A 25,946-nucleotide genomic window follows, 5' to 3' on the forward strand; every position below is an offset into this window, starting at 1 on the left:
CTGCCCCCCTTGCAGGAGGGGGCAGAACTTAGGCTCACCATCTCCATGTCCCCTCTGCCCCTTGGTAACAGGGGATGAGTCTTTCGCCCTGCCCCCTCCCCACCTCCTTTCCCCCAACCTGGAGGTTCATTCCCCCTCCCCCAATCCCAAAGAGACCCGCTGTCTCAGGCAAACGTTATTTTATTCTAAGGTATAGAATATAGATTTTTCTCTCATCAAAAAACAACCACCACCAAAGAGGTATTAAATACAGGAATAGAGGGTATTGCTCAGACCTAGAACCACCCCAAAACACCACCAGCACTAAGCGTGTTGGCTACTCTGGTAGGGGTAGAACATCAGCCAAGTGAACAACCAGACTTAAATACACCTGGCCAGCGGCAGGTGAAAAGTAAAATCACAGGTGAACTGATTAAGAAACAGTATGGAAACCACTTCTCAAGGTGAAAACATACAGGGAGAGCAGACTGGCACTGAGACAATACCACCCTCGAGGTGATAGGTGAAGACACAGCCAGACCACTCACCCTGTGATTGAATTCTCCCCATGCCATTGGAAGATACATTCCAGCATATTAATGTTGAAGCTGAAACCCTGCTGTAGATAGCGGATGAAGAAATACAGGCGACCTAGATGACAATGCAACTCAGGCTCACCCCTGCAGTGGGGGAGGGATGAAACAGGCACACTGGTTCACACTTGGAAGTCAACTCCTCCATAGGATGAGTAACAGCTATGCGTGAAATGGGTAACAGCAAGACAGACTCGCATGTGAGATGCTGGTTAGTGAAAAGCTACAGGCAAACTGAGCAAAGAAATCCCCTCTTGTTTTGGCTGGGGGTGACAAACCAACAGGCGAACCGGGGTAACTACAGGATTCAGACTCCCTGCAGCCATGGTGGGTGAAAGAACAGGTGAAGTGGTTGAACAGCCAGACAAAATCCTCCTCCTTGGCAACAGTGAAGCAGCTGAACATGGTCATCTCATGAGTGTGCTAGGTGAAAAAACTACAGGTGAACCGGTTAGTGATGCAACTCCCATCAGCAGAGGAAGAATAAATACAGGCAAGCAACGGGATCCAAAAACTACAGGTCAACTGGATAACAATGAGACTAATACCCCCCTCTTTAGGGCAGCAACAATTACAGGTGAGACTGCCCCTCAAATCCACCGTGAAATACATGGGAGGATCCTGTTCAATACCATGACGATGGTGCTAACCACCGACAGAACCAGATCACAACATGACTTGGTTTTTTCCCCACACCAGTGCTGCATAGAGGCGGAAGAAGGATCAAACACCGTAACTGAAGTCCTCCTCCCACTGGTGACAGGTACAGGCAGAATCCATTCCTACCACATCTCTAATTCGCTCTTACATTGGTGGAGGAAATCAAACTACAGGCAGCCCTGGTGAATGACAGGAGCTATCCCCTCCACGTGGGCAGTGGGTGAAAGTTACAGGCAACTGGTGACCAAAGAGTACTCGGATCCCTCCTTCGCAGTGATGGCGAGTGAGAAGACAGGCGGAGCAGACGAGACCACAAACTGAGTCCTCCCCGCGATGGTGTTGGATACTGGCAGACAGTTCAATCATATGCTCCGAAGGGCCTCCCCAGTGATGAGAACAATCTGGGGGGCCCAGAGTTGGCCATTTGGGGGGAGAACAGGCAGAAGGGGCTTGACTGTACTCGCCAGGGGTCACTTGAGCAAGGAGGGGCCGTGTCCCTGGAGGGGAAAGAAGGTGCAGTGAGAGTCGTTCTCGGCAGGACCCCCCACCTCCTCGTCCCGCCCCACTCACCTCACGCTGAGCCGAGGGCCCCGCTGATCCGGGCGCTGGCGTCGGGGGGCAGGGCCAGCAGGGCTGCCTGGAACTCTGTGGGGCAGTGGGCGAAGAGATGCCGCAGCAGGGATAGAAGGGAGACCTGGGCATCTGGGGGGAGCCAGGGGGTTAGATGGGAGAGACACCCTCAAGATCCCACACCCCAAGGCAGGGGAAGGTGAGGGGGAAGGAACACCCCCTCTTGCTCAATGGCGGGATCCCCAGCCCCCTCCCTTTTGGACACCCCCCAACTTACCTGCTGGGAGATGGTCGGTCCCCAAGACAGTGCTACTGGCCCGCACCACCTCCCCCACCTGCTGCAGCACCTGGGGGGGACAGGACAGCGGTGAGACCCTGATATCCCACCCGATACCCTCATCCTGTAACCCACTGGAGGAACCCCCCCATCACCCCCCCACCTGAAGGGGAGACACCTCTCTGCAGTGTTCTGCCCCCATTGCGGTTCACACCCCCAAACCCCCTTAGTCACAGGGATTTAACCCTCCCAAACCCCCAGATAAGAGCCCCCAAAAGACCCCTTGCTCCTGGAACAGGGACCCCCACAGCCCATCCAAATCCCCTCCCCAGATCAGTCCCCATCAACCACTGGAACAGGAGCCCCCCAGCCTGCCTCCAGGCCCCCCATGGGGCGGTACCTGCTGGGGGGCGTTCTCATACAGGAAACTGATGCAGCGGAAAACGGTTTTATTCTCCTCAAAATCCTCCGTGAGGGGTAGGGAGCGGAGCAGGGCGGGGAACACCTGGGGGGAGACTGCGTTAGACAGACCCCCGCTAGCCCCCCGGCCAGCTGGGGCCAGCCCCCCAGAGGGACAAGGCCCTGCCCCCCGCCAGCCAGAGCCCCCTAGAGAGGAAAGGCCCCGCCCCCCACCAGCCGGTGTCCCCTAGAGGGGCAAGGCTCCACGCCCCATTCCCTGCCACCCATTCCCTGCCTCACGGGGAAAGCCCCCCATCGTGCCACCTCACCTGGCTGAGGGGCAGGGCCTGGGGCTGGCTCAGGACCATGCGGGCGACGGCCCCACAGACGTTGTCCCGGACGCGGGCGCTCGGCTCCTGGGCGCTGCCCCCCGCCAGCAAGGCCAGGATCTTAGGGTAGTGTCTGGGGGGGTGGGGGTTAAGGAAAAGGGGAGCAGCAAGGGACCCTCCCTCCAACCACTCCACAGCCTCTCACCCCCATGTACCCCTGGCCTCCCCACAGCAGAGACCCCCCCCAGGTCAGACCCCCCCCCTTCAGACGATACCCCCCTCCCTGCCCCCCCAACTCCCTCTTGGCCCCCAACCCATCCACCTAGATGACCCCTAGTAACCTGCATAACCCCCATGCAGCCCCCACCATGGGTCAGGCAGCCCCCCACATCCCGCAGCCCCCGCCGTAGGTCAGGATACGGGAGCAGGGCCTCCCCGCCGTGCTCGGCCAGCACCCCCAGCGCAAAGACGCCGTTGCTGCGCACTTCGGGGTCAGAGTCCCGGGCGGCCCCCAGGAAGGGGGGAAGGAGCCGGGGCACAAAGGGGGCCGTGGCCCGACCCAGCCCCCCCAGCGTCTCCGCCAGCGTCCCCACAGCGAAGGAGCGCTCCGCCACCGAGCAGCTGGGCTTCTGGGGGGAGAACGAGGGGGGCCCGGATGCCTGGGTTCAGCAGGGGGAGCCCACAGCCACCTGGGTTCAGTGGAGCGGAGGAAACCTGCCTGGACCCCTAGATCCCTGGGGGTGGGTGGCGGGGAGGGGCGATTGTGCCTGGACACCTGGGTCCCCGGGGATGGTGGGGCAATGGGAGAAGGGGAAACCGGCCCAGATGCCTGGGTCCCCGGGGGGAGGGGGGTTGGTAGACACACACTCACCATTTTGTTGAGCAGCAGGGGCAGGAAGCCGGCGAAATACGGGGCGAAGGCGTCGCCCCCTGCGGCCATGGCCAGAGCGGGGATCCCCTCCCCCGCGTACTCCAGCAGCATGGCGTCGTACTCCGCCTGGGGGGAGCGGGGGTGAGCCCAGCTGCACCCCACAGGCCCTGCCCCCCCAAAGCCCTCTGCCCTGCAATCCCATGGCCCCCCAGAAGCCCCAACAACCCCTCTGACTCCATCCCAAAATCCTCTGGCCCCCTAAATCCCCCATCACCCCCCAGCGCCCACCCTGCACCCCCCATGGCCCCTCAGAACCCCCTCCAATCCCCTGCCCTGACCCCTAAATCCCCCACCCCCCCAGTGCCCACCCTGCACCCCCCCAGAATCCCTGACTACCCCTCCGATCCCCAGTTCCCAAATCCCCTGCCCTGCAGCCCCCACCTACCAGCAACCCCCCAGACTCCCCATTTCTTCCTCCCCTCCCCCCCCAATCTCCAGCCCCTCTGCTCCATGCAGCCCCACATAGCCCCCAACCAGGTCACCTGCTCTTCATCCTCCTCATCTTCCTCGTCCAAGCCGTCGTCCTGGCAAGCCGTCTGGGGGGGATGGGGGGAGAGAAGAGAGCTCAGTACTGGGACCCCCAAACTCCCCTTTCCGTGTCCCGCCTCCCCCAAACCAGCCGGGCTTTCCCTGACCCCCATGTCCTAGCCCCCCACCCCGAAACAACTGGTCCCCCCCGCTCCCCATGTTCCAGCCCCCCAGCCAGCCGGTCCTCCCCCCTGAGCCCTTTACGTTCCACCCCCCTCCCAGAGGGGAAAGGCTCCGTGTGTCCCCCCGGCCAGTACCTTCCTCTCCAGCACGGCGCGAAGGGCCCCGCAGAGCTCGGCCAGGCGCCCCGGGCTCCGTAGCGCCTCCTGCCGGCAGGCGGTGAGCACTGCGCCCAACGCCTCCAGCACCGCCATGGCCACCAGCCGCTCCCGCTCCCGGTGCACGCCCCGCGCCATGGCCGGCAGCGCCAGGCCCAGCAGCCGCTGCAGCGCTGGGGGGAGGCGGGGGGGGGGGGGGGGGAGGAGAACGACACCGGGATCAATGCAGGGCTGCGAGCTTCCCCCACAGTGTCCCGTGAGCTCCCCCACCCTGCACGCTTCCCACCCCTGCCCTGGGGCTGTGAGCTTCCCCCACGGTGCCTCACAAGCTCCCCCCGCCCTGCACGCTTCCCACCCTGGCCCCAGGGCTGCGAGCTTCCCCCTGCAGTGTCCCCCTCCCCCGCCCTGCACGCTTCCCACCCTGGCCCTGGGGCTGCGAGCTTCCCCCTGCAGTGACCCCCCTTCCCCAGCCCCCACAAACCCCCCCACCGACCCTGGGGCTGCAAGCCGCCCCCGGCGGTGCACCCGTGTTCCCCCCAGCCCAGCAACATCCCAAATCCCAGGGCTGTGACCCCCCCCCCCACCCTAACTCACCAGCGGCGTGGGGCTCAGAAGGGTCCCGCTCGCACACCCGGTGCAGCGCGATGCAAAACTGGCCCAGGGCTTCGTAGGCAGCTTTCCGGACCCCCAGGTGGGGGAACTGGAGGGAGAGGGGAAGTTGAGGCGGGGGGGGGGTGTCACAGCTCCCTGCTCCCCCCATTACCCCATCGGCTCCCCACAGCGCATCACCCCGGATCAGCGAGGAAAGGGTTAACCCTGAGCCCCCCCCGCCTGCACCCCCACCCCCTACTGCTAACCCCCCACTGCCCCCCAAATCCTCCCCTCCCCCCTGCCCCCCGCCTACCTCCAGCAGCTGGAAGACCTCCGGGACGCAGCTCTCCAGGTAGGGCAGGAAGGCGACACTGGGACAGACGAACGGACGGGTTAGGCCCCGGGAGATACAGCCCCCCTGGCCCCCAGACTCCCTCCCCCCAGGGCAGCCGCCCCAAGACACCCCCCCCCATACCTGGCGTTCACCGCGATCTCCCCCAGGGCGGCGCAAGCGTCCTCCTTCTCGTCCACGTAGGCGCTTTCCACACTCAGCCTGGGGGGGACAGGGGGCAGGGTCAGACGGGGGGCCTCCCCCAAGTGCCCCTCCCACACCTCAGCCCTACTGGCCCCCCTTCTCTAGCCCCCCAACTCCACCCCCACCCAGGGCTCCCCTCCCCTCCACCAACCCTCAGCCCCTCCCCGGGGCTCCCCCACCTCAAAGCCCCCCCATACCCGAACAGCTCTTCCTCCTCCTCATCGTCGTCCTCCCCGTCCAGATCTTCCTCCCCCTCCACCTCGGCCTCCTCCTCCTCGTCTTCGAACAGCAGGAAGGAGCTGGTGTCCCCAGCAGGGGGCTGGGGGCGACGGGGGCAGGTCATCACACGATAGGGGGCATTTCCCCTTCCCCCAACACCCCCCGGTGCCCCTCAGCCTGAGTCCCTTCCCCTATGCCCCGGTTTGCGGGAGCACCGCTGTGGGGAAGCTCGCAGCCCCAAGGTCCCCTCCTCCACCTAGCCAGCAGGGCACGGCCTGGGGGGGGGGCACTTCCTTCTCCGAGGTACAGCCAGGGGGTCATGGTGGTGGTGGGGGGAGACGACGATGTGCCCAGCCCCGAGGCCGGCCAGGGGCACTGTTTGGGGGGAAGCTCGCAGCCCTGGAGGAGCGGAGGCAGGGGACTCACCACAAGGCCCTCGGTGGATTTGAGGGAGTAGAGAAGCAGGGTGGTGATCCGGGGCAGATGGGGGGCCAGGTCGTCCCCCATGGCACAGGAGAGCGCGGCGAAGAGGCTGTACCTGGGGGGAGACGGGGGTCAGGGGCTGCAGGTCGGGGGAGGGAGGGGCGCACCACCTGGGGGAGGCGGGGGGGGGTCACTCACGTGCAGCGCCGTAGGTCGGGGTCGTCCTGCCCCTCGGCCAGGCCCAGCCCCAGCTGACAGCTCTCCTCCGCCAGGGGTCCCACTACCTCACGCCCCAGCGCCCGCACCAGCACCCCCAGCGTCTCTGCGGGGGAGGGGAGCGTCAGACACCGCGGCCGGGGGGGGGGGGAGGGGCATTCACCCACAGCCAGGCACTGCAGGGGGCGCTGCTCCTGGGTGGTGGGGGGGGGCAGGGCTAGGGACTGGTGGGGGGCTGAGGAGGTTGGCTTATGGGGCAGGGTTAGGGGGTCACTGTGACAAAGTGGGAATGTTCTTAATGTTCTCTCTGAGTACTGTGTGGGTGCCTCAGTTTCCCCTATGCAGTTCTTAAGGATCTAGGTGGGGGGGATCTGGGGTGTGATTGGTGCAGAGCCCTAGAGGGCAGGTGTGATGGTGTCTGCACAGCGAATGGCTGACGCCCTGTCTCCTGGCAACCGATGGAGAACAAAGGGCTCAGGTGAAGAGACAAAGGCAGGGGAGGGGCTGGAGATTTCAGTTGGGAGCTGGCTGGGGAAACGGAGGGGGGCCCAGGTGCTCTGGGGCTGGAGCACCCACGGGGAAAACTTGGTGGGTGCTGCAGCACCCCGCCCCCGGCCCAGCTCACTTCCGCCTCCTCCCCCTGGGCATGCTGCGTCCCTGCCTCCCCCCCCCGGCCCCCAGCGCTTGCGCCGTGAATCAGCCGATTAACGGGGGGGGGGGGGGGGGAGGAGAACGCGGCGCCCTTGGGGAAGAGGCGGGGCCGGGGTGGGGATTTGGGGAAGGGGTCCGAGGGGGCAGGGACTTTGGGGAAGGGGTTGGAATGGGGGCAGGGTGGGGGCCACAAGCACCCACTGGCGCCGGGGAAAGTTGGCACCTACGTTCCCTGCCCCTCAAGATGGACCTGACTGAGGGGTCCTGTCGCTCTGTTCTACGCTGTGTTCCTGTCGGCTAATAAACCTTCTGTGTTACTGGCTGGCTGAGAATCCCGGTGAATCGCAGGAAGTGATGGGGGGATGCAGGGCCCTGACTCCCCCACACTCTATGAGTCACTCACCCACGGCCTGACACTGCAGGGGGCGCTGCTCCTGGGGGGCGGCGGGGGGCAGGGTTAGGGATTGGTGGGGGGGGGTCAGGGGTCACTCACCCACGGCCTGACACTGCAGGGGGCGCTGCTCCTGGGGGGCGGCGGGGGGCAGGGTTAGGGATCGGTGGGGGGGGGGGTGTCAGGGGTCACTCACCCACGGCCTGGCACTGCAGGGGGCGCTGCTCCTGGGGGGCGGCGGGAGGCAGGAAGCGGCGAAGTTGCTCCAGGACGTGGGGCAGATACGGCCCCATGGCGCGCTGGGCGGCCGAGGCTGCGACGGACAGACAGACAGACCCGGGGTCAGATGGGCACATGGACCTCACCACGGGGGAGATGCTGAGCGCCGGGGGGGCTGGGGGTTCAAGGGGGCCTGGGAGTCACTCACCATTGGCCCCTAGGATACTTGGGAGGAGCGAGGGGGAGCAGCTGAGGGGGGCGGTTCAGGGGATCACTTACCCAGGGCACCGTGGGGGAGCTGAGGGGGGGCTGTTCGGGGGAGTCACTCACCCATGGCTCCAGGGGGCCGTGGGGGGAAACCGAGGAGGGGGTGTCACTCACCGATGGCCCCCAGCGCACTGATGGCCAGCTCCTTGGGGCGGGGGCCCCCCGGGGCGCGCAGGGTCCCCAGCGTCTGCTCCATCAGCACCGGCAGGAACGGCTCGATCCCGGCTCCTGCGTGAGGGGAGGTTATAGCCCTGCCCGGACACCTGGGTTTGGGGGGGGAGGGGGGGCGGCTCCTCAGCCAGGGGTCAGGGGCACCAGGGTGTCCCGGATGCCTGGGTTCTCCAGCAGGCAGGTAGGGGAATGGGGTGGTGCACCCGGACCCCTGGGTTCCCCAAGTGAAGAAAGAAGGGGGTGACCTGGACCCCAGGGTCCCCCAGCCAGGACAGGGGCAGGGAGCTTTCCCGGACACCAGGGTCCTCACCGAGACTCTCCACGAAGTTCTCCAGGGCGTAGTAGGCCTTGGCCAGGTGGCCCCCCCGTGCCAGCTCCACCCCCCCGAGGTAGGACAGCAGCAACGGCAGCACTTCCCCCACATAGGCCGTGATGTCGGGCTGGGGGGGCAGGGGGAGAGTCAGTCAGAGGCCCCCCCATCACCCCATGACCCCCTCTTCCATCCACCCCCCAGTCATGCCTCCTTGCCCCAGCCTCCCTCCCGATTTCCCCATAACCCCCTGGTGCCCCTTCCTTACCCCAGCCCTAGCCCCCCCATCACCCTGTGATCCCCAATCTCCCCCAGCACCCCAATAACCCTGTGACCCCCATGGTACCCCTCCCTGCCCTGGCCCCCTCCCATCACCCCTTGCCCCCCCCCCGCTCCCACCCCCAACCCCCGACCTGCAGGTTCTCCGAGAACTGCCCCAGGGCGAAGAGGGCCGCACTCCGCACCACTAGGCTCTCGTCGGCCAGCGACTGGCAAATCACCCCCAGCAGGGGCTGTAGGTGCCTGGTGGGGCAGAAGGGGCCAGTCAGGGGCCCCCCCAAAACAAGCCTCCCTCGCCCGATCACAATGGGCTCTGCCGAGCATGTGTCCTATGACCCATAGGGCCACCAGCGGCGATCCCCCTGGGGGACAGGACAACACTGCGTACCCAGCCCCCTGCTGCTGAGTCCAGTGGCCCCCAGAGCAGAAATGGGCCCCCCAGCAGGATTCACCCCCCCCCCCCCCCGCATGAAGTCAGCACCCCACAGCATGTCTCCCTCTCCCCCCAGGGGAACTGCCCACCTGGTGCGGATGTGATCCCCACAGCCCTCGGCCAGCACCGCCACCACCATGAGCCCGGCCTTGCGCTGGTAGGGATGGGGGCTCCGCAGGGCCGGCTCCAGGTGCGGCATCTGGGGGTGGACAGAAGAGGTGGGGTTGTTACCTGCCCCCCCAGCCAGCCACAAGCCCTGCCCCACTCCAATGGCCCCGCCCCCTGCCCCAGCCTCCCCCTCCAGCCAGCCACAGGTTCCGCCCCACCCCCTGCCTCACCTCTCCAGCCAGCCCCAGGCCCCACCCCCAGTGAGGCACAGGCCCCGCCCCCTGCCCTGTCCCAGCCTCACCCCTCTAGCCAGCCCCAGGCCCCCCCATTGCTCTGCCCCCAGCCAGCCCCAGCCCCGCCCCCCAGGCTCTCACCAGCTGGGGGAAGAGTTTCTCAGGGGGCAGGTGCAGGGCCAGCATGTCGATCACCTGGAGGGAGAAATGAGGGTGACGGGGGGGGCGATGGCTCCGGATTCCCCCCCGTACCAGCCAGGGGTCCCCTCCCCCGGGCTCCTCAGCCCACCCCCAGCACAGGGGGGGCATTGGGGGGCTCACCTGGGCAGCCACATGTTTGGGGGTCTGGGCCTCGTCCCCCTCGTCCTCGCCCTCCTGGTCCTCGGCGTCCAGCTGCCCCGGGGGGGGCTCCGCACTCAGGATGGGGAACAGGGCATCCAGCACGGGGGGCAGCAGCCGCTGCTTCAGCACAGCCTGCGGGGGGGGGGGGGGGGGGGCAGAACCTGACGCCCAAGGCCTGAACCCGCCCCCAGCCTCCCAATCCCAACCCCCCACGCCAGCCGGCCCCCCCTCGTTCCTCCCAGCCAGCCCTCCCCGAACCCCAATCCTCACCCCCCTGAGCCCCCGGCTCACCTACCTTGCCCCGCAGTTTGATGAGGAAGCTGAGGGTGGAAAGCGCCTTCACCCGCAGCGCGTCCCCCAGCGCCCGGTTCGATGCCACCTGGGGAGAGGAGCAACCGTTGGCACTGCCCGGACACCTGGGTTCCCCGCTAGGGGAATGGAGCTCATGGAATTGCCCGGATGCCTGGGTTCCCCAGAAGGGATCTCTGTAACCCTGTGAAGCTGTGTGCGCGAGCGGCCATGTGGGTGGGTGTGTTCAGGGAGTTGCCCAGATGCCTGGGTCCCCCTGCAGAGGGGGAGGGGACTCGCGGTCACCTGGACGCTTGGGTCCCCGCGGGCTGGAGGAGGCTCGCGGCCGCCCTGGTTCCCTGGCTCACCTCCAGGCAGAAGCCGACGACATCGGAGAGATGCTGGACAATGACTGAGACCTCGCTCTCCATCAGCTCGTCAAAGACCTCCATGGCTTCGCTGGCGTGCACCTGGGGGGGAGGGAGGGGACACACCCAAGTCAGGGGCCTCGACACGCCATACAACCCTCCCAGCCCCTCCCCCATGCCAGTGCCCCCCAATAACCCCTCATTCCCCCCCCTCACCTCGTTAACGGGAATCAGCTGCCTGACGGCCGAGATAATCTTCGGGACCAGGGAGCGCATGAGATTCTGGGGGGATGGAGACAGACGGGATGAGGGAGGACCCCCCGAGATACAGGGATCCCCCTATCTCCTGGAGGCAGGAGGAGGGAATGGCTGGGGGAGTCAGGGGATAGGGGATCGGTAGGTTCCAGGGAACAGGGCATGGTGGGTGACAGATAGGAGGCCCAGGGGGTTCTGGCGCATAGGGGGCTCTGGTGAGGGGCTCAGGAGGGATGGTGAGTTCTGGGGTGTGTGGAGTTGGTGAGGGGCTCAGGGGTGCGTGGGGAAGGCGGGGCAGGCAGGGGGCTCAGGGAATGGGTGGTGGCTCAACGGCATGTGGGAAAGGCGGGGGTGGGCAGGGGGCTCAGGGGATGGGGGGCTCAGGGGCGCATGGGGAAGGCAGGGGCGAGCAGGGGGCTCAGGGGATGTGGCCGGGACTCAGGGGTGCATGGGGAAGGTGGGGGGCTCAGGGGGATGGTGGGGCCAGGCAGGGGCTCAGGGGGATGGATGGGGCCAGGCAGGGGCTCAGGGGGACGCGGGGGGCTCAGGGGGACGGTGGGGCCAGGCAGGGGCTCAGGGGGATGCAGGGGGGCCCAGGGGGATGCGGGGGGGCCAGGCAGGGGCTCAGGGGGATGCAGGGGGGCCAGGCAGGGGCTCAGGGGGACGGTGGGGAAGGTGGAGGCTCAGGGGGCCGCGGCTCACCAGGTGGTCGGAGCCGAGCCCGGCGGCCATGGCTGCCAGCCCCCGCAGGCTGTAGTAGAGCGCCCCCGGCTGGCCGCGCTGGCCCAGGGCGCTGTGGAAGAGACGCAGCAGGGCGGTGTAGTGGGGGGTGAAGGCCTCGGGGTCCGACTCCAGCGCCGAGCTCAGCACCAGCAGCGAGATCTGCAGGGGAGGAAGACCCTGTGGGTCAGAACCCCCCCACCTACCAACTCCCCAAATCACAGCCTCCCACCTATCCCCGCCTGGCCTCCCCCCCAGTCACAGTCCCCTGACACCCCCTCCCCCAATCCCCAACGGGCCTCCCCCAGATCGGAGCCCCCTGACCAGGTCCCCAGAACCAGCAGCTCCATCGAGCGGGGTTCAGGGTTGGAAAGACAGCCTGGCCCGGCTCCCTGCCCCGCCCCCCAGCTGGAGCCCCCCCTACCTGGCGGTGGTGGGGGTCGGGGCCACGCACCCCCTGCTGGATGAGCTGCAGGAGCTGGGGCCAGCGCTCCAGCCCCTGGTGCCGCAGAAGCAGCGCGGCCAGCTGGGCCAGGGCCACGGAGACCTGGTGCCTGGGGGGGGGGGGGGGGGGGGAGAGACACAGGTGGGTGCGGGGGATAGAGGGGGGACCCCCACACTGTTTGGAATTGCAAGGGGAATGGGGGGCAGGGGGCTCTGGGGCTGCAGGGATGGAGGGACGGGGCAGTGGGAGCTAGGGGGGGATGGGGACAGGGGGTCCAGGGACTGCAGGGACCGCGGGGGGGGGGAGGAGGGGGCTGCGGAGCAGGAAATCGCCCCCCCAACACTCACTCTGCTTCCTGCGGCAGGGCTCCCAGAACCAAGCTCTTCAGCCTGAGAGAGAGAGAGAGAGAAGGGAGGGGGGGTCAGGCAGGGTGAACCCCAGCCCCATCAGACAGGAGGGGGGAGACCCCTCGCGCCCCAGCACCCACCTGTCCTGCTCCTCGGGGTTCAGCTTCCGCCAGTGCTTGGTGAGACGCCGGCGGAGGAGCACGGCTGCCAGCTGCCGGATCTGGGGGGCAGAGTCAGACAGAGGATGGGAAGGGGGCGGGGGATTCCCTTAGCGGAGGGGGTCAGACAAGGGGACGGGGACCCCGGGGGAGAGATGGGGATCCCCTAGGGGAGGGGGGATCACTCACCTGGGGGTCCGGGGCCCCTACCAGCAGCTGGCAGAGCTGGGACAGCACCTCAGGGTGCCTGAAGGCCTCACGCAGCTGGGCCGTAGCCTTGGGGGGGACAGCAGAGATTGTCACGGAGGGGCCCAGATCCCCCTGCCCCCCAACCCAGCGCCCCCCAGCACTCCCTTCCCAATACCCCTGGTCCCACAGCGAGGCCACCTCCCCCCAGCGTCCTCTTCCCCACCCCCTCAGCCAGCCAGCCCCCCGGACTCCTGGGTTCTCCCCCCCCCCCCACCTGCTGGATGAGGGCATTGTCCGGCTGCAGTAGGTCGGACAGGACCCGGCCCAGCCCGCCGGGCTCCATCGGGGGGGTGGCACCAGCGGGGGAGGGGCCGGCAATGGGGGGGCTCAGGCCGGGGGGAGCTCAGCGGGGGAGGGGCCCGGCAATGGGGGGCTCAGGCCGGGGGGGGGCTCAGCGGGGGAGGGGCCGGCAATGGGGGGGGCTCAGCGGGGGAGGGGCTCGGCAATGGGGGGCTCAGGCCGGGGGGGGGGCTCAGCGGGGGAGGGGCCGGCAATGGGGGGGCTCAGCGGGGGAGGGGCTCGGCAATGGGGGGCTCAGGCCGGGGGGGGCTCAGCGGGGGAGGGGCTCAGGCCGGGGGGGGCTCAGCGGGGGAGGGGCTCGGCAATGGGGGTCTCAGGCCGGGGGGGGCTCAGCGGGGGAGGGGCCGGCAATGGGGGGGGCTCAGGCCGGGGGGGGCTCAGCGGGGGAGGGGCTCGGCAATGGGGGTCTCAGGCCGGGGGGGGCTCAGCGGGGGAGGGGCTCGGCAATGGGGGTCTCAGGCCGGGGGGGGGCTCAGCGGGGGAGGGGCTCGGCAATGGGGGGCTCAGGCCGGGGGGAGGGGCCGGGACTCAGCAGCCAGCGAGTCCCGCACAGCAGCACGTGGGGGAAGCAGAGAGAGGAGCAGACAAGTTCCAGCTTCCGGGAGATAGAGCGGCCCCAGGCCCCGCCCCTCGTGCCCCGCCCCTCTGTGGCCCAGGAAGACTCGCCGCAGCCCAGGAGAAAGGCCGGGGGTTAACCCCTTCCGCGCCCCACTGCTGGGCGCCAGGACTCCTGGGTTCCCTCCCTGGCCCTGGGAGGGGAGCAGCATCCAGTGGTTAGACCCCTGGGTTCTAGCCTCGGCTCTGGGAGGGGAGGCGGGACCCAGGACTCCTGGGTTCTATAGACACCCCCACACTAATTTTTATTAACAAAGTTTATTCCGAGATCTGTAAAAAGAAATCATCAGAACCAACCAAATCAAATAAAAATAAAATAATCAATTGCCCCAGCCCCCCTGCTACCCGCGAGCCCCCCTATATATATCGATAGCACTACAGGTGTCGGCACGCAGCCAGCAATGGGGGTGGGGGTTGTGGGGTATATCCCCTCCCCGCTGAGGTCTCTGGGATACTTTGCCAGCCCTACACGGGATCCGCTCTCCACTAGATCCTGCCCCCCCGTGATCTGTGCCACCAACAGGGGATCTTACCAGGCAATCCTGCTTGCCATGGGGAGATCTACCGCCAGCCCCATATGGGATCCAGTTGATCTGGGGAAGCCCCCAGGGATCGAGCCAATTGCCCACAGGGTATCTCCTCCTCCCCCCAGGGATCACATCATAGGATCTGCTCCCAGCCCCACAAGGAATCTGGCCTCCCTCTGCTAGCATCCTACCATGGGGATCCAGCTAGGCGTGGGGGCCCATCCCCAAGAGGGGAGCCAGATGGCTGCAGGGGATCCACTTCCACTCTTAACCCCAGGTGGATCCAGCAGATCCGCCAGGGATCCACAATCTGCCCCAACCGCATGCAGGGAGCTCACACGGGGATCCACTCTCAGCCCCACCTGGGATCTGCGTGTGCCTCCCCCTTTGGGAGGGATCCATTTCAAGCTTTACCCCCCGAGGGACTCTCACGGGGATCCAGGGAACTGGACACCTGCCCCCTCCGCCCTCAAGGGGTGAGTCTTGATCTGTCAGACTGATCCCGCCCTTGGCCAGTCAGTCCATTCCCATCACCTGATTGGCCAGTCATCCTGAGTGGAGTAGCTGGTCCCCTATCACGGGAGAACTTTAGAGCTGCCCACCCACTGGCAGTGAACTGGTCAGTCACTGATCATCCTACCCAATGAAGGGCAATGATGGAGGTGGGGCAATCTTTAATGGTGCCCTGTGACTGACCAGACATTTCAGCCAATAGGAGGGTAAGATCCTTAAAGGTCCCAGCCAATGGGAGGGGCGCTTTTTAGGGTTGCCATCTTTTGCCATGCCGGCCTCTTGGTCAATGGGAGGGGAGCTCTGTAACAGTCCCAGCCAATGGAAGGGGAGCTCTTTGGAGGATCCATAGCTGCTGACTGGCCAGACATTACAGCCAATGAGAAGAGATCTTTAAGAGTGCCATTTTTATCCACCAGCTGGCCAAGCGTCATGGCCAATGAGAAGGGAACTCCATAGAAGCCCCAGCCAATGAGAGAGATCTTTAAGGGAAGTCATATATTTAACCGTGTCCACCAGTTGGCCATGGTGGCTGGCCAACTGGAGAGGGTCCCTCAGTCCATCTTGAGGTTGACATAGATGTAGCGGATAAACTTGAGCGAGGCGAAGAAGGAGACGGTGCCCAACATGAGGAAGAAGACGTAGCCGGTGAGGAGGGAGTAGCCGAAGAACTCCACGGTCTGCACCGCACCTGACATGTTGGAGCGGCGTGAGTAGTAGAAGACAGAGTAGAGGAAGATGAAGACGCCGGTGGAGCCGGCGCTGAGCACCGAGCGCCACCACCAGCGGTAGTCCTCGCCCGAGAGCTGGAAGTAGGTGAGGGCGATGGAGATGCAGGCGCCCACGCTCAGCAAGATGGCGAAGACAAAGAAGAGGATGCCGTAGAGGGTGTACTGCTCCCGGCCCCACACCGTGGCAAAGATGTAGTAGAGCTCCACAGAGATGGCACTGGAAGATAAGAGAGAGACAGGGTCAGCTGGGGGGCAGAGGTGGGATCCCACTGTTCGGGGGATCAAATAGGCCAGCCGGAGAGGTGAAGGGATATGATTGGCTCATGCCAAGGACGTGGTGTCATCATGTGCCCAAAAAACAGGAAGTGGGAAGGGCGAGACAGGAAGTGGCATCCTCAGGAGAAAGTGACATGACTGTCTAGGTAAGAGGAAGCGGGAAAACGAAAGTGCCAACCCGTGAGGCTGGAAGTGGCAATGAGGGGTAAGACAGGAATCAGTGGCGCCTCCTATGGAGAGCATGGCAGACAGGAAGTGGAGGGGGTCCTCACCGGAAGGGCAGGAAGTGAGGTGGCAGGCACACAGAAAGCGGGGGGGGGGGGCTCACCTGAAGGGCAGGAAGCCCCCAATGGTCATGTGCACCAGCGTGGCCTTGTACCAGGGCTGTGGTGGGATCTCGCGGGCGATGTTCTTGGTGCGGCAGGGTGCGTCGAAGGGGCCGGCCCGGTTCTTGCCGAAGATGCCCCCGATAACAGTGAGGGGGAAGCCCACCAGCAGCCAGACCGTCAGCAGCAGCAGGATGGTGGTGGCCGGCAGGGCCTGTGTCGAGCCATTGGCCCAGTGCACCGAGTTCACCACACTCCACGTCACGAAGAAGGGGGCTGGGAGAATAGGGGGCAGGTCAGAGGGACCAAAGAGACCCAAACCACCTTCCCCAGGGGACCACAGAGATTCCTCAAGGGGTACCAGAGAGACCCAGACCACCTTCCCCAAGGGCCCATAGAGTCTCCCCAAGGGGGACCAGAGAGACCCAGACCACCTCCTCCAGGGGACCACAGAGACTTCCAAAGGGTGACCAGAAAGACTCTCTTTGCTTCCCACCGGAATCACGGAGACCTCCCTAAAGGGACCAGAGAGGCGTAACCTATCACCCCAGGAGGCCATAGAGACCCTAAACAACCACACAGACCCACCTGGCGCACCCAACCCGCCTACCCTGGGCAAGAGCACCCCTGGGGAACCTGGGCAGAGATGGAGGGCTCCAGGGCCTCACCGGAGAAGAGGCTGGTAGTCAGCACGATGTTCCAGACCCAGCGCTCGCCCCCGACCTGCCGGTAGAAGTTGCTGGAGACATAGCCGGAGATGCAGCAGGTCAGGGCGTAGAGCAGGATGGCGGCAGAGTTGATGGCACCATGCCGGTGGACGTTGAACATGCCCAGCAGGGCCATGGCGATGATGCCCGTGCCCAGTGCCAGGAACTGGCTGCCCACGCCCAGGACGGCGCAGAGGAGGCTGCGGCAGGGTGGGAAGCGGAAGACATCGGTGTGGATGATCTTCCAGCCGTTGTCTCCGTGGTCGAAGTCATCCCCGGAGGAGGAGGAGGAAGCTTCTTCGTCCAGGTTGTACCGGGCCAGGTCGTTCTTCAGCACCCGCATGAGGATGACCACCACGAAGCCCACCAGAAGAAAGACCAGCACCATGGAGTTGATAATGGAGAGCCAGTGGATCTCCAGGGTGCGGGGGAAGAAGCCTCCATCGTCTCCCCGGCCCCGCCGCTCCCCCCGCCGCTCCGAGGCCGTCTCGGACCAGCGGACACTGTAGGTGTGGGTCAGGGAGAGAGGCCCAGGCCCACGGACGTCATCCAGGCTGTGCGGCTTGACGTCCCGCACGCTGACGTTGGCGTAGATGATGCGGTCGCCGTTCCACTCCAGGTGGAAGTCCAGATGGGTCCACAGCCCGATCTTGTGGCTGTGGGGCAGAAAGCCACTTTCCTCCATGTATCCCACGAACCCTCGCAGCGGGATGTCGTCCACCACGAACTCAAAGTAGTACAGCTCCTCAATGGCCTGCCGCAGGCGCTCCACCTACCGGGAGACAGACGGGGTAGGACCCAGGAGTCCTGGCGCCCAGCCCCTCCTGGTCTTTCCTACTAGACCCCACTCCCCTCCCAGGGGCGGGGACAGAACCCAGGAGTCTGGCTCCTGATCTGAGCTCCCATGCCCTGTTTCTGGGACAGAAGCTAGGCGGTCCCAGCGCCTGCTCTAAACCCATCGACCCACGCTCGCCCTCCTTGATACAGGGATGGGACCCAGGCATCCAGGCCCAGTCTACCTGATCCAGCGTGAGCGTCTTCACGCACAGGACCGTCTTCTCCACGCTCTCTCGGAAGCGGATCTGATACATGGATTCGGCCATGCGGTCCCCGTCCAGGACCTCCCCAAGGCTCAGGCTCTTATGACGGATCTTTTCCGGAGAGCACACAGGCAGCTGGTAGTAGTGGTAGGTCTCCTGGGGGTTGTGGTAGGGCCCCACCTTGTTGACGTAGAGCACAACGGGGTCCCCGGGCTGGTAGCGGGTCTCAGAGGAGCCCGGGGGTGACCAGGAGGCCAGCAGGAGCAGCAGCAGCCAGGGCTGGTGGGGCGCCATGGGGTGGGCAGGGAAGGGGGAGATGGGGCGGGGTCTGGAGAAGGAAGGCAGGAGACAAGGGAAGAGAGGAAGTGAAGCCAGGTCCTCAGGACGCCTGGGTTCTCACCCACCTGGGATGGTCAGCACCCAATGCCAGAGCCCCCAGCCACACCCTGCTGTGCTCTAGCCATGGGGTATCCCTGGATCACGCCAACCCGTGCTCCTGAGACCTCTACCCCGCACGCCCACCCTGGTGCCGGACCTGAAATTGGCGCGTAAGACGCCCCTGGCAAACAAGCCTAGACGAAAGCCTGGGGATTTGCTCCTCTGACCCGCCTTGTCCCAGCGGCACCGGAGACTGGCAAAGCGCCCATGGTGCCACCTCGGGGCGGCCATCGACCCGAACACCCTCGTGGTGCCCACACTCGAGGGGCCGGACAGAGCTCCTAAGAGCCCCGACGGCCCAGGGCGGGAGGAAGCAGGGGGGTTTCAGACTATTTTGTGTTCACACAGCACGTGCCTCAGTTTCCTTGGATCTCTGGAGCCTTCTGCACAGATGCCGGCCCCTCCCCCTCATTCTTCGTGCAGCACGTCGGGGAAACTGAGGCACGCACACTACACATGGAAACCATTCTGAAAACAACCCACCCTGGCACACAGGCATCAGGGTCCTCGCGCCCCGCCCCCCACTGACCCCCCCCGGGGTCCTCGCGCCCCGCCCCCCACTGACCCCCCCCGGGGTCCTCGCGCCCCGCCCCCCACTGATCCGCCCCCTGCCTGGGGTCCTCGCGCCCCGCCCCCCACTGACCCCCCCCCCGGGGTCCTCGCGCCCCGCCCCCCACTGATCCGCCCCCTGCCTGGGGTCCTCGCGCCCCCCTACCACTGACCCGCCCCGCTGACCGGAGGCTGCCTGGGCCGCGCCTGCCGCCTGGAGGGTCCCGTGGCCCCGCGCCCGGCAGCGGGGTGTCCCTAGCAGCAGGCAAGCAGCCAGACAATTGCACCCAACCTGGGGGCCTCGAGGCTCTAGAGCATCCTTCCCGGCGCCTGATCCTCGGGTCCCCCACGCTCCGCTCCCCGCCGCTGGCCGCCCCCCAGGCCGGCTCCCCCAGATTCGCACCAACAGGGAGCGCAGCCCCCACCGCCGGGATCCCTCCCTGGGCGGATCCAGGGACCAAAAGGCGTCGGGGTCCTTCAGGCGATCGCCAAGACAGCCCGAGCCACGTCCGTCCCCTACTTCCGCCCTCAGCGCTCCTAGCGGGCTTCGTGCCCAGAGCGTGACGCACGTCCGGCGCCTGAGAGGGCCCGGCCCCGCACGCTCTTAAAGGGCCAGGCAGCTGTTTCCAGGAGGGTCAATGTTGGGGGGGAGGGGCAGCAAATTGGGAGGTGGCAGCTGGTCTCCCCCATATAACGGTCCCCTACAGACCCCATTATCCCACAACTTAAGAGCCCCAAATTCCACATTGGCCCCAATCTAACCCCCCAATTTCTCAGTGACCCCCAAATTGAACCCCCCCAAATCCCAATGGCCCCCCAAACAACCCCATTTCTCAGTTTCCCTCAAGTTGAGCCCCATGTCCCCAAATGAAGAGACCCCAAATCCCCAGTGGCCCCCCGAAGTCAGAGCCCCAAATACCACAGTGGCCCCATATAAGGACCCCCAATTTTTCAGTGCTCCCCCAAGTTGAGCCCTATAGCCCCCCATATTAAGAGACCCCCAAATGCCCCCAAAACCTCACTGCCCCCCAAAGTCAGAGACACAAATACAACAGTGGCCCCCATATAAGGAACCCCAATTTCTCAGTGCTTCCCCAAATTGAGACCCCCATTTATGAGCCCTTCAGATGCCCCATTACCTCCTCAATTTAAGACCCCTCCAAATTCCTTAGTGTCCCTCCACTGCCTCAGTGGTTCTCCACAAATGAGGGTCTTTTGTGGCCCCCCAAATAAGTCCCCCAATGCTCCACCGCCCCCCAGATTTCCTCGTGATCCCCAAACAAGGCCCCACTTCCCCCTACAAAGAAAGACCTCTGCAGTGTCCCCCAATATCTCAATATCCCCCCAATGCTGAGGCCTCCTCAACGCCTCTGTGCTCACCGGAACCCTGCCCCCCGGTAGCCCGGTAACAGGTGTCGGCCAATGTGGGCCGGTGGAACACTGGGGCGATGTTGGCAGAACCCTGGAGTTGGGGGGCGATTCTGGTCACCGGGTCGGGGGACAGAGTGAAGCAGGTGAGGTGGGTCAGTGGGGTCACAGCCCCAGCGGGGAGCCGGGGGAGGCCAGGGCAGTTCTTGGGGGGGTCACAGCCCCAGCGGGGAGCCGGGGGAGGCCAGGACAGTTCTTGGGGGGGATCACAGCCCCAGTGGGGAACCGGGGGAGGCCAGGACAGTCCTTGGGGGGGTCACAGCCCCAGTGGGGAGCCGGGGGAGGCCAGGGCAGTTCTTGGGGGGTCACAGCCCCAGCGGGGAGCCGGGGGAGGCCAGGACAGTTCTTGGAGGGGATCACAGCCCCAGCGGGGAGCCGGGGGAGGCCAGGGCAGTTCTTGGGGGGTCACAGCCCCAGCGGGGAGCCGGAGGAGGTCAGGGCAGTTCTTGGGGGGGTCACAGCCCCAGCGGAGAGCCGGAGGAGGTCAGGGCAGTTCTTGGGGGGGAGGTCACAGCCCCAGTGGGGAGCCGGGGGAGGCCAGGACAGTTCTTGGGGGGGAGGTCACAGCCCCAGTGGGGAGCCGGGGGAGGTCAGGGCAGTTCTTGGGGGGGTCACAGCCCCAGCGGAGAGCCGGAGGAGGTCAGGGCAGTTCTTGGGGGGGGAGGTCACAGCCCCAGCGGGGAGCCGGGGGAGGCCAGGACAGTTCTTGGGGGGTGTTGCGGATTGTGGGGGAGTTAGGGCCCTGCACCCCTCTTCCCGAGATTCACTGCGACTCTCAACCAGCCAGTAAAGCAGAAGGTTTATTTAAGGACAGGAACACAGTCTCAAGCAGAGCGTGTAGGTACGACCAGACCCCCTCAATTAGGTCCCTCTGGGAGGTTCAGGGAGCTTAGACCCCAGCTTGGGGTTCCCTGCGTTGCACCACCCCGCCCCAACCGAAACTAAACTCCAAGCCCCCTCCCGCTGCTCCTCTCCTTTGTCCAGTCTCCCGGGCAGAAGGTGTTAATTCTCCCCACCCCCGTTCCTGGCTCAGGTTACAGCTCAGGTAGCTTCCTTCAAGGGAAGTCCCACATCCCCACTGCAACCCCCCTGCAACATTCCCAGGTCAAATCTGCCCTGCTCCCTGCTCCGTCACAGGGGGGAGGTCACAGCCCCAGCGGGGAGCCGGGGGAGGCCAGGGCAGTTCTTGGGGGGGAGGTCACAGCCCCAGCGGGGAGCGGGGGAGGCCAGGGCAGTTCTTGGGGGGTCACAGCCCCAGTGGGGAGCCGGGGGAGGCCAGGGCAGTTCTTGGGGGGTCACAGCCCCAGCGGGGAGTCAGGGGAGGTCAGGGAGGTTCTTGGGGGGGTCACAGGGCCGCTGGGGAGTGGGAGGGTTCCTGGGGGGTCACAGACCCATGGGGGGGTTAAGGTGGGTCAGAGCCCCAGGGTTGGCTCATTGGGGTCCCAGCCCCACTGGGGGCCAGGGGTTTCATTGGGGGTCCCAGCTAGGCTCTAACCGCCTGCCCCACCCCCAGAGGGGCGACTCTCTGGCACCGGACGCACAAAGCCCCCCAGTCCCCTCGGAGGGGCGAGAGGCTGCCATGGTGGAGACGGCCCCCTCGGCCCCCTACCTGTCCGTCATGGACCAATACGGCTACCAGCTGGGCAAGGTCATCGGCCATGGCTCCTACGGCATTGTCTACGAGGCCTATTTCACCAAGCAGAAGGCCAAGGTGGCCATCAAAATCATCTCCAAGAAGAAGGCGTCTGAGGACTATCTCAACAAATTCCTGCCCCGCGAGATCCAGGTAGCTAGGGAGTGCCGTGGGGTGGGGAGTGCTGGTCAGGAGATGCCATGGGGTGGGGAGCCAGGCAAGCGGGATCGTCATGGGTTGCTGTGGGGGCAGGATAGGGGTACTGTGGGGCGGGGGGGGGATCAGCAGGGGGCGCTGTGGGGCTGGAGGCTAGGCAGGGGGGTGCCATGGGACAGGGGGTGCTGTGGGGCAGGAGGCAGGCCAGGGGGAATCAGCAGGGGGCACTGTGGGGCTGGGGGCTCGGCAGGGGGTGCCATGGGGCTGGAGGCGCTGTGGGGCAGGGGGCAGGCGAGGGGGGATCAGCAGGGGGTGCCGTGGGGCAGGGGACAGGCCAGGGAGGATCAGCAGGGGGCGCCGTGGGGCTGTGGTCTCAGCAGGGGGCGCTGTGGAGCAGGGAGCACCGTGGGGCAGGGGACAGACCAGGGGGGAACAGCAGGGGGCGCTGTGGGGCTGGGGGCGCTGTGGAGCAGGGGGCACTGTGGGGCAGGGGCAGGCCAAGGGGGAACAGCAGGGGGCGCTGTGGGGCTGTGGGCTCAGCAGGGGGCACTGTGGGGCTGTGGGGCAGGGGGCGCCGTGGGGCAGGGGGGCACCGTTAACCCCTCGCTGCCCACAGGTGATGAAGGGTCTGCACCACAAGTACCTGATCACCTTCTACCAGGCCATCGAGACCACATCGCGCCATTACATCATCATGGAGCTGGCGCCCGGCGGCGACGTCCTCGAGTGGATCCAGAACTCGGGGCCCTGCACCGAGCCCTTGGCCGGCCGCTGGTTCGCGCAGCTCACCCTGGGTGTGGCCTATCTGCACAGCAAGGGCATCGTGCACCGGTGAGGGGTCAAGCCGCAGGCTGCAGCCACTAGGGGGCGCCTGTCGCTGGTGGGGAATTACAGTGGGTCCTGCTCCACTGGGGGCTGGGCCATTCCCCTCCCCTGGCACCGCCAGCCCCCAGTGCCCCCGCCTTCCCCGGTGCCCCTCTGCCACCTCCAGCCTCGCCGCGGGCAGAGCGTGCCTCAGTTTACCAGCTTCCCTTCTGCCGCCTGCACCACACGTGGCTGGAGGGCCAAGGTGGGTGGGGGGGAATATTCTCTCACCCAGGCACCGCCATGAAGCTGAGCAGCCCCCGCCCCGGCTGGGCAAGGCTGCCCACCCCCGCGTTCCCCCCCCCAGAGCTCCCCAGCCCTGTGTCCCAGCCACGCTGCATCCCACCTCTTGGGTCTGCCCCTCAAGCCCACTGAGCACTCCACAGGCTTCCCCGGCGACACCCCACATGCCTTCGGGGGGACCCACAGACCCCTGGGGGCCCCCCTGCCTACTGGCATCACCAGCTAGTGCCCCTAGAGGGGAACAGCCCCATGCCCCATTCCCTGAGCCAGCCAGCCATGCCCTGCGGCTGGATCAGAGCCGGTGCCCCCTAGAGGGGAAAGGCCCCGCGCCCCATCCCTGGCGCCCCCTATGGGCAGCCCCGCACCCCGCCCACCCCCCGCTCCCTCCCGCAGGGACCTGAAGCTGGAGAACCTGCTGCTGGACAAGCGGGAGAACGTGAAGATCTCGGACTTCGGCTTCTCCAAGCAGATGGTGTCGCAGGCCCAGCCGCCCGCCAGCCCCTCGTACCCGCTGCTGGCGGGCACCAGCCCCCTAAGCCAGACCTACTGCGGCAGCTTCGCCTATGCCTGCCCCGAGATCCTGCTGGGGCTGCCCTACAACCCCTTCCTGGCCGATACCTGGAGCATGGGCGTGATCCTCTACACGCTGGCCGTGGCCCACCTGCCCTTCGACGACACCAACCTCAAGCGCCTGCTGCGGGAGACCCAGAAGGAGGTGGTCTTCCCCCCACAGCCGCCCGTCTCCGAGGAGTGCAAGGTGGGCCGCGGGGAGGGCACTGGGCTGTAGGCCAGCAGGGGGCGCTGGGTGGCCCGCAGAGAGTCGGGGAGCTGGCCAGCAGGGGGCGCTGTGTGGCCCGCAGAGAGTCGGGGAGCTGGCCAGCAGGGGGCGCTGGGTGGCCCGCAGAGAGTCGGGGAGCTGGCCAGCAGGGGGCGCTGCATGGCCCGCAGAGAGTCGGGGAGCTGGCCAGCAGGGGGCGCTGGGTGGCCCGCAGAGAGTCGGGGAGCTGGCCAGCAGGGGGCGCTGGGTGGCCCGCAGAGAGTCGGGGAGCTGGCCAGCAGGGGGCGCTGGGTGGCCCGCAGAGAGTCGGGGAGCTGGCCAGCAGGGGGTGCTGTGTGGCCCGCAGGGAGTCGGGGAGCTGGCCAGCAGGGGGTGCTGTGTGGCCCGCAGGGAGTCGGGGAGCTGGCCAGCAGGGGGTGCTGTGTGGCCCGCAGGGAGTCGGGGAGCTGGCCAGCAGGGGGTGCTGTGTGGCCCGCAGGGGAGTCGGGGAGCTGGCCAGCAGGGGGTGCTGTGTGGCCCGCAGGGAGTCGGGGAGCTGGCCAGCAGGGGGTGCTGTGTGGCCCGCAGGGAGTCGGGGAGCTGGCCAGCAGGGGGTGCTGTGTGGCCCGCAGAGAGTCGGGGAGCTGGCCAGCAGGGGGTGCTGTGTGGCCCGCAGAGAGTCGGGGAGCTGGCCAGCAGGGAGCGCTGGGTGGCCCGCAGACAGTCGGGGAGCTGGCCAGCAGGGGGTGCTGTGTGGCCCGCAGGGAGTCGGGGAGCTGGCCAGCAGGGGGCGCTGGGGGACAGACTGGCAGTTGGCAGCCAGCACATCCTTGTGTGGCTGGGCGGATGTACATTGCGGGGGCTGGGCAGTAGGGGGGGTAGGTGGATCATAGGGGGGCTGGGCAGTAGGGGGGGGACACACAGCGGGGGGCTGGACACTGGTGGCTGGATTGTGGGGGCTGGGTGATCCATGTGGGCCTGGGCAGTGTTTGAGGCGGGCTTGGCAGATCATGGGGTGGCTGGGTGGATCGAGGGGGACTGGGCCCCATGCAGAGGTAAGTGGACCACAGGGGGGCTGGACAGATCGGTGGGGTCGTGCGCATCGAGGGGGTCCAGACCCAGTGGAGGGGGGTGAGCCGACCATGGGGGGCTGGGTGCCATTTGAGGGGGGCCAGGCGAATCATGGGAAGCCAGGCGCAGTAGAGAGGGGTGAATGGCTCATGGGGGCTGGGTGGACCATGGGGGGGCTGGGCCCAGTGGAGGGGGCAAGTGACCCACGGGGGCTGGGCAGACAGTGGGGCCCCTTAACGCTCCACTTTGCCCCCCCAGGGCCTTGTGCACCGGCTGCTGTGCCCGGCCGCCCGTCGCCCCACAGTGCTGGACCTGCTGCAGACGCCGTGGGTCCTGCGTTTCCAGGCCGAGCGGCCCCACACCGAGCTGCGGGCGCTGGAGGCGGCCTGGGGGGTGCGGGCCGAGGGGGGGCGGGTGCTGCCCAGGACCCCCTCCCTGCCCCTGCCCGGTGAGAAGAAGCGGGGGGGCAGCGGGACCCATGTGAAGGTGGCGAAGCTGCCAGAGAAGGGGAGCTGAACCCCCAATAAAGAGAGCCCAAATCTATGGGGTGCAGTGCGGAGAGGCTGGGGCCAGAGAGGGGCTCAGTGGGGGAGACCTGGGGGCACCGTGCCAAGGGGGTCAGGAAAGCCGCTCTAGACTCTCAACCTTTTATTTTGGGGTCCTCCACCTGAACCCTGATTTCAAGGCAGCTAGAAAATGGGGGGCTGAACCCCCAGAATTGTGAACCCTGAGATGGTTTCAGGTGGGGATCCCCTAGTGCAGAGAACTGCCCCCAATACTCTGCTCCCCACACAGAGGGGGCAGAACAGCCCCCCTGAAGTTCACACCTAGAGAGGGACCCCTCTGCCACCCTTGGGGTTTTGGGGTGCAGCCCCCCACTTTCACATCTTTGGGGCCAGGACTCTCCTGTGCTCCCAGTGACACCTGCTGTGGGGGACAGAGGGAGCCCCCCTTAGCATTCACTCCAAGGGCCCCAACACCCCCAGAGTTTGGGAGTTGGCACAGCCCCCCCA

At 66.3% G+C, this 25,946-nt stretch overlaps 3 protein-coding genes across 7 annotated transcripts; 1 reads left to right on the top strand and 2 right to left on the bottom strand.

The window, feature by feature from the left end:
* Positions 1-164: 164 nt before the first annotated feature.
* Positions 165-13,100, bottom strand: IPO4 (importin 4). Of its 2 annotated transcripts, XM_054045692.1 has the most exons (31): positions 12,977-13,100; positions 12,703-12,789; positions 12,496-12,575; positions 12,356-12,397; positions 11,988-12,117; positions 11,546-11,725; positions 10,805-10,870; positions 10,589-10,690; positions 10,228-10,311; positions 9,912-10,064; positions 9,732-9,785; positions 9,339-9,448; positions 8,951-9,059; positions 8,538-8,667; positions 8,171-8,284; positions 7,767-7,883; positions 6,511-6,634; positions 6,316-6,427; positions 5,868-5,989; positions 5,611-5,688; positions 5,449-5,506; positions 5,139-5,244; positions 4,524-4,717; positions 4,221-4,274; positions 3,679-3,804; positions 3,228-3,436; positions 2,808-2,940; positions 2,480-2,584; positions 2,080-2,149; positions 1,803-1,934; positions 165-1,729 (listed from the first exon to the last, which is right to left on the bottom strand). In XM_054045692.1, exons 1-30 carry the CDS (start codon positions 13,043-13,045, stop codon positions 1,804-1,806), a joined length of 3,249 nt encoding a protein of 1,082 aa, XP_053901667.1. In that variant the 5' UTR covers positions 13,046-13,100; the 3' UTR covers positions 165-1,729; position 1,803. The 2 variants fall into 2 exon arrangements, with proteins under 2 accessions (XP_053901667.1, XP_053901668.1); XM_054045693.1 differs by lacking the exons at positions 11,988-12,117; positions 12,703-12,789; positions 12,977-13,100.
* Positions 13,101-15,106: 2,006 nt separating this feature from the next.
* On the bottom strand, positions 15,107-19,091 carry TM9SF1 (transmembrane 9 superfamily member 1). Of its 4 annotated transcripts, none has more exons than XM_054045319.1 (5): positions 19,074-19,091; positions 17,774-18,122; positions 16,716-17,526; positions 16,050-16,323; positions 15,107-15,662 (listed from the first exon to the last, which is right to left on the bottom strand). In XM_054045319.1, the coding sequence occupies exons 2-5, from the start codon at positions 18,086-18,088 to the stop codon at positions 15,269-15,271; spliced, it is 1,794 nt and encodes a 597-aa protein (XP_053901294.1). In that variant the 5' UTR covers positions 18,089-18,122; positions 19,074-19,091; the 3' UTR covers positions 15,107-15,268. The 4 variants fall into 4 exon arrangements, with proteins under 4 accessions (XP_053901294.1, XP_053901292.1, XP_053901293.1 ...); XM_054045317.1 differs by lacking the exon at positions 19,074-19,091 and adding an exon at positions 18,955-19,061; XM_054045318.1 differs by lacking the exon at positions 19,074-19,091 and adding an exon at positions 18,968-19,042.
* A 1,171-nt stretch (positions 19,092-20,262) lies between these two features.
* TSSK4 (testis specific serine kinase 4) lies at positions 20,263-25,476 on the top strand. The gene is made up of 5 exons (XM_054046183.1): positions 20,263-20,295; positions 21,723-21,995; positions 22,615-22,829; positions 23,499-23,862; positions 25,192-25,476. Exons 2-5 carry the CDS (start codon positions 21,789-21,791, stop codon positions 25,447-25,449), a joined length of 1,044 nt encoding a protein of 347 aa, XP_053902158.1. The 5' UTR covers positions 20,263-20,295; positions 21,723-21,788; the 3' UTR covers positions 25,450-25,476.
* The last annotated feature ends 470 nt before the right edge of the window (positions 25,477-25,946 follow it).

Source organism: Malaclemys terrapin, chromosome 12 (genome assembly GCF_027887155.1).
Source record: "Malaclemys terrapin pileata isolate rMalTer1 chromosome 12, rMalTer1.hap1, whole genome shotgun sequence".
Classification (NCBI taxonomy): Eukaryota; Metazoa; Chordata; order Testudines; family Emydidae; genus Malaclemys; species Malaclemys terrapin.

Bases quoted from the DNA above. Each gene is read 5' to 3' on its own strand.
- IPO4 (XM_054045692.1), bottom strand. From the start codon at position 13,045: ATGGAGCCCGGCGGGCTGGGCCGGGTCCTGTCCGACCTACTGCAGCCG. The intron at 3,805-4,220 runs GTGACCTGGTTG...CGCTCCCCCCAG, and splicing joins ATGAGGAGGATGAAGAGCAG to GCGGAGTACGACGCCATGCT. The intron at 2,150-2,479 runs GTACCGCCCCAT...TGTCCCCCCCAG, and splicing joins ATGAGAACGCCCCCCAGCAG to GTGCTGCAGCAGGTGGGGGA.
- TM9SF1 (XM_054045319.1), bottom strand. From the start codon at position 18,088: ATGGCGCCCCACCAGCCCTGGCTGCTGCTGCTCCTGCTGGCCTCCTGG. The intron at 17,527-17,773 runs GTAGACTGGGCC...GTCTCCCGGTAG, and splicing joins AGACGCTCACGCTGGATCAG to GTGGAGCGCCTGCGGCAGGC. The intron at 16,324-16,715 runs GTGAGGCCCTGG...CTATTCTCCCAG, and splicing joins GACTACCAGCCTCTTCTCCG to CCCCCTTCTTCGTGACGTGG.
- TSSK4 (XM_054046183.1), top strand. From the start codon at position 21,789: ATGGTGGAGACGGCCCCCTCGGCCCCCTACCTGTCCGTCATGGACCAA. The intron at 22,830-23,498 runs GTGAGGGGTCAA...TCCCTCCCGCAG, and splicing joins AGCAAGGGCATCGTGCACCG to GGACCTGAAGCTGGAGAACC. The intron at 23,863-25,191 runs GTGGGCCGCGGG...TTGCCCCCCCAG, and splicing joins CCGTCTCCGAGGAGTGCAAG to GGCCTTGTGCACCGGCTGCT.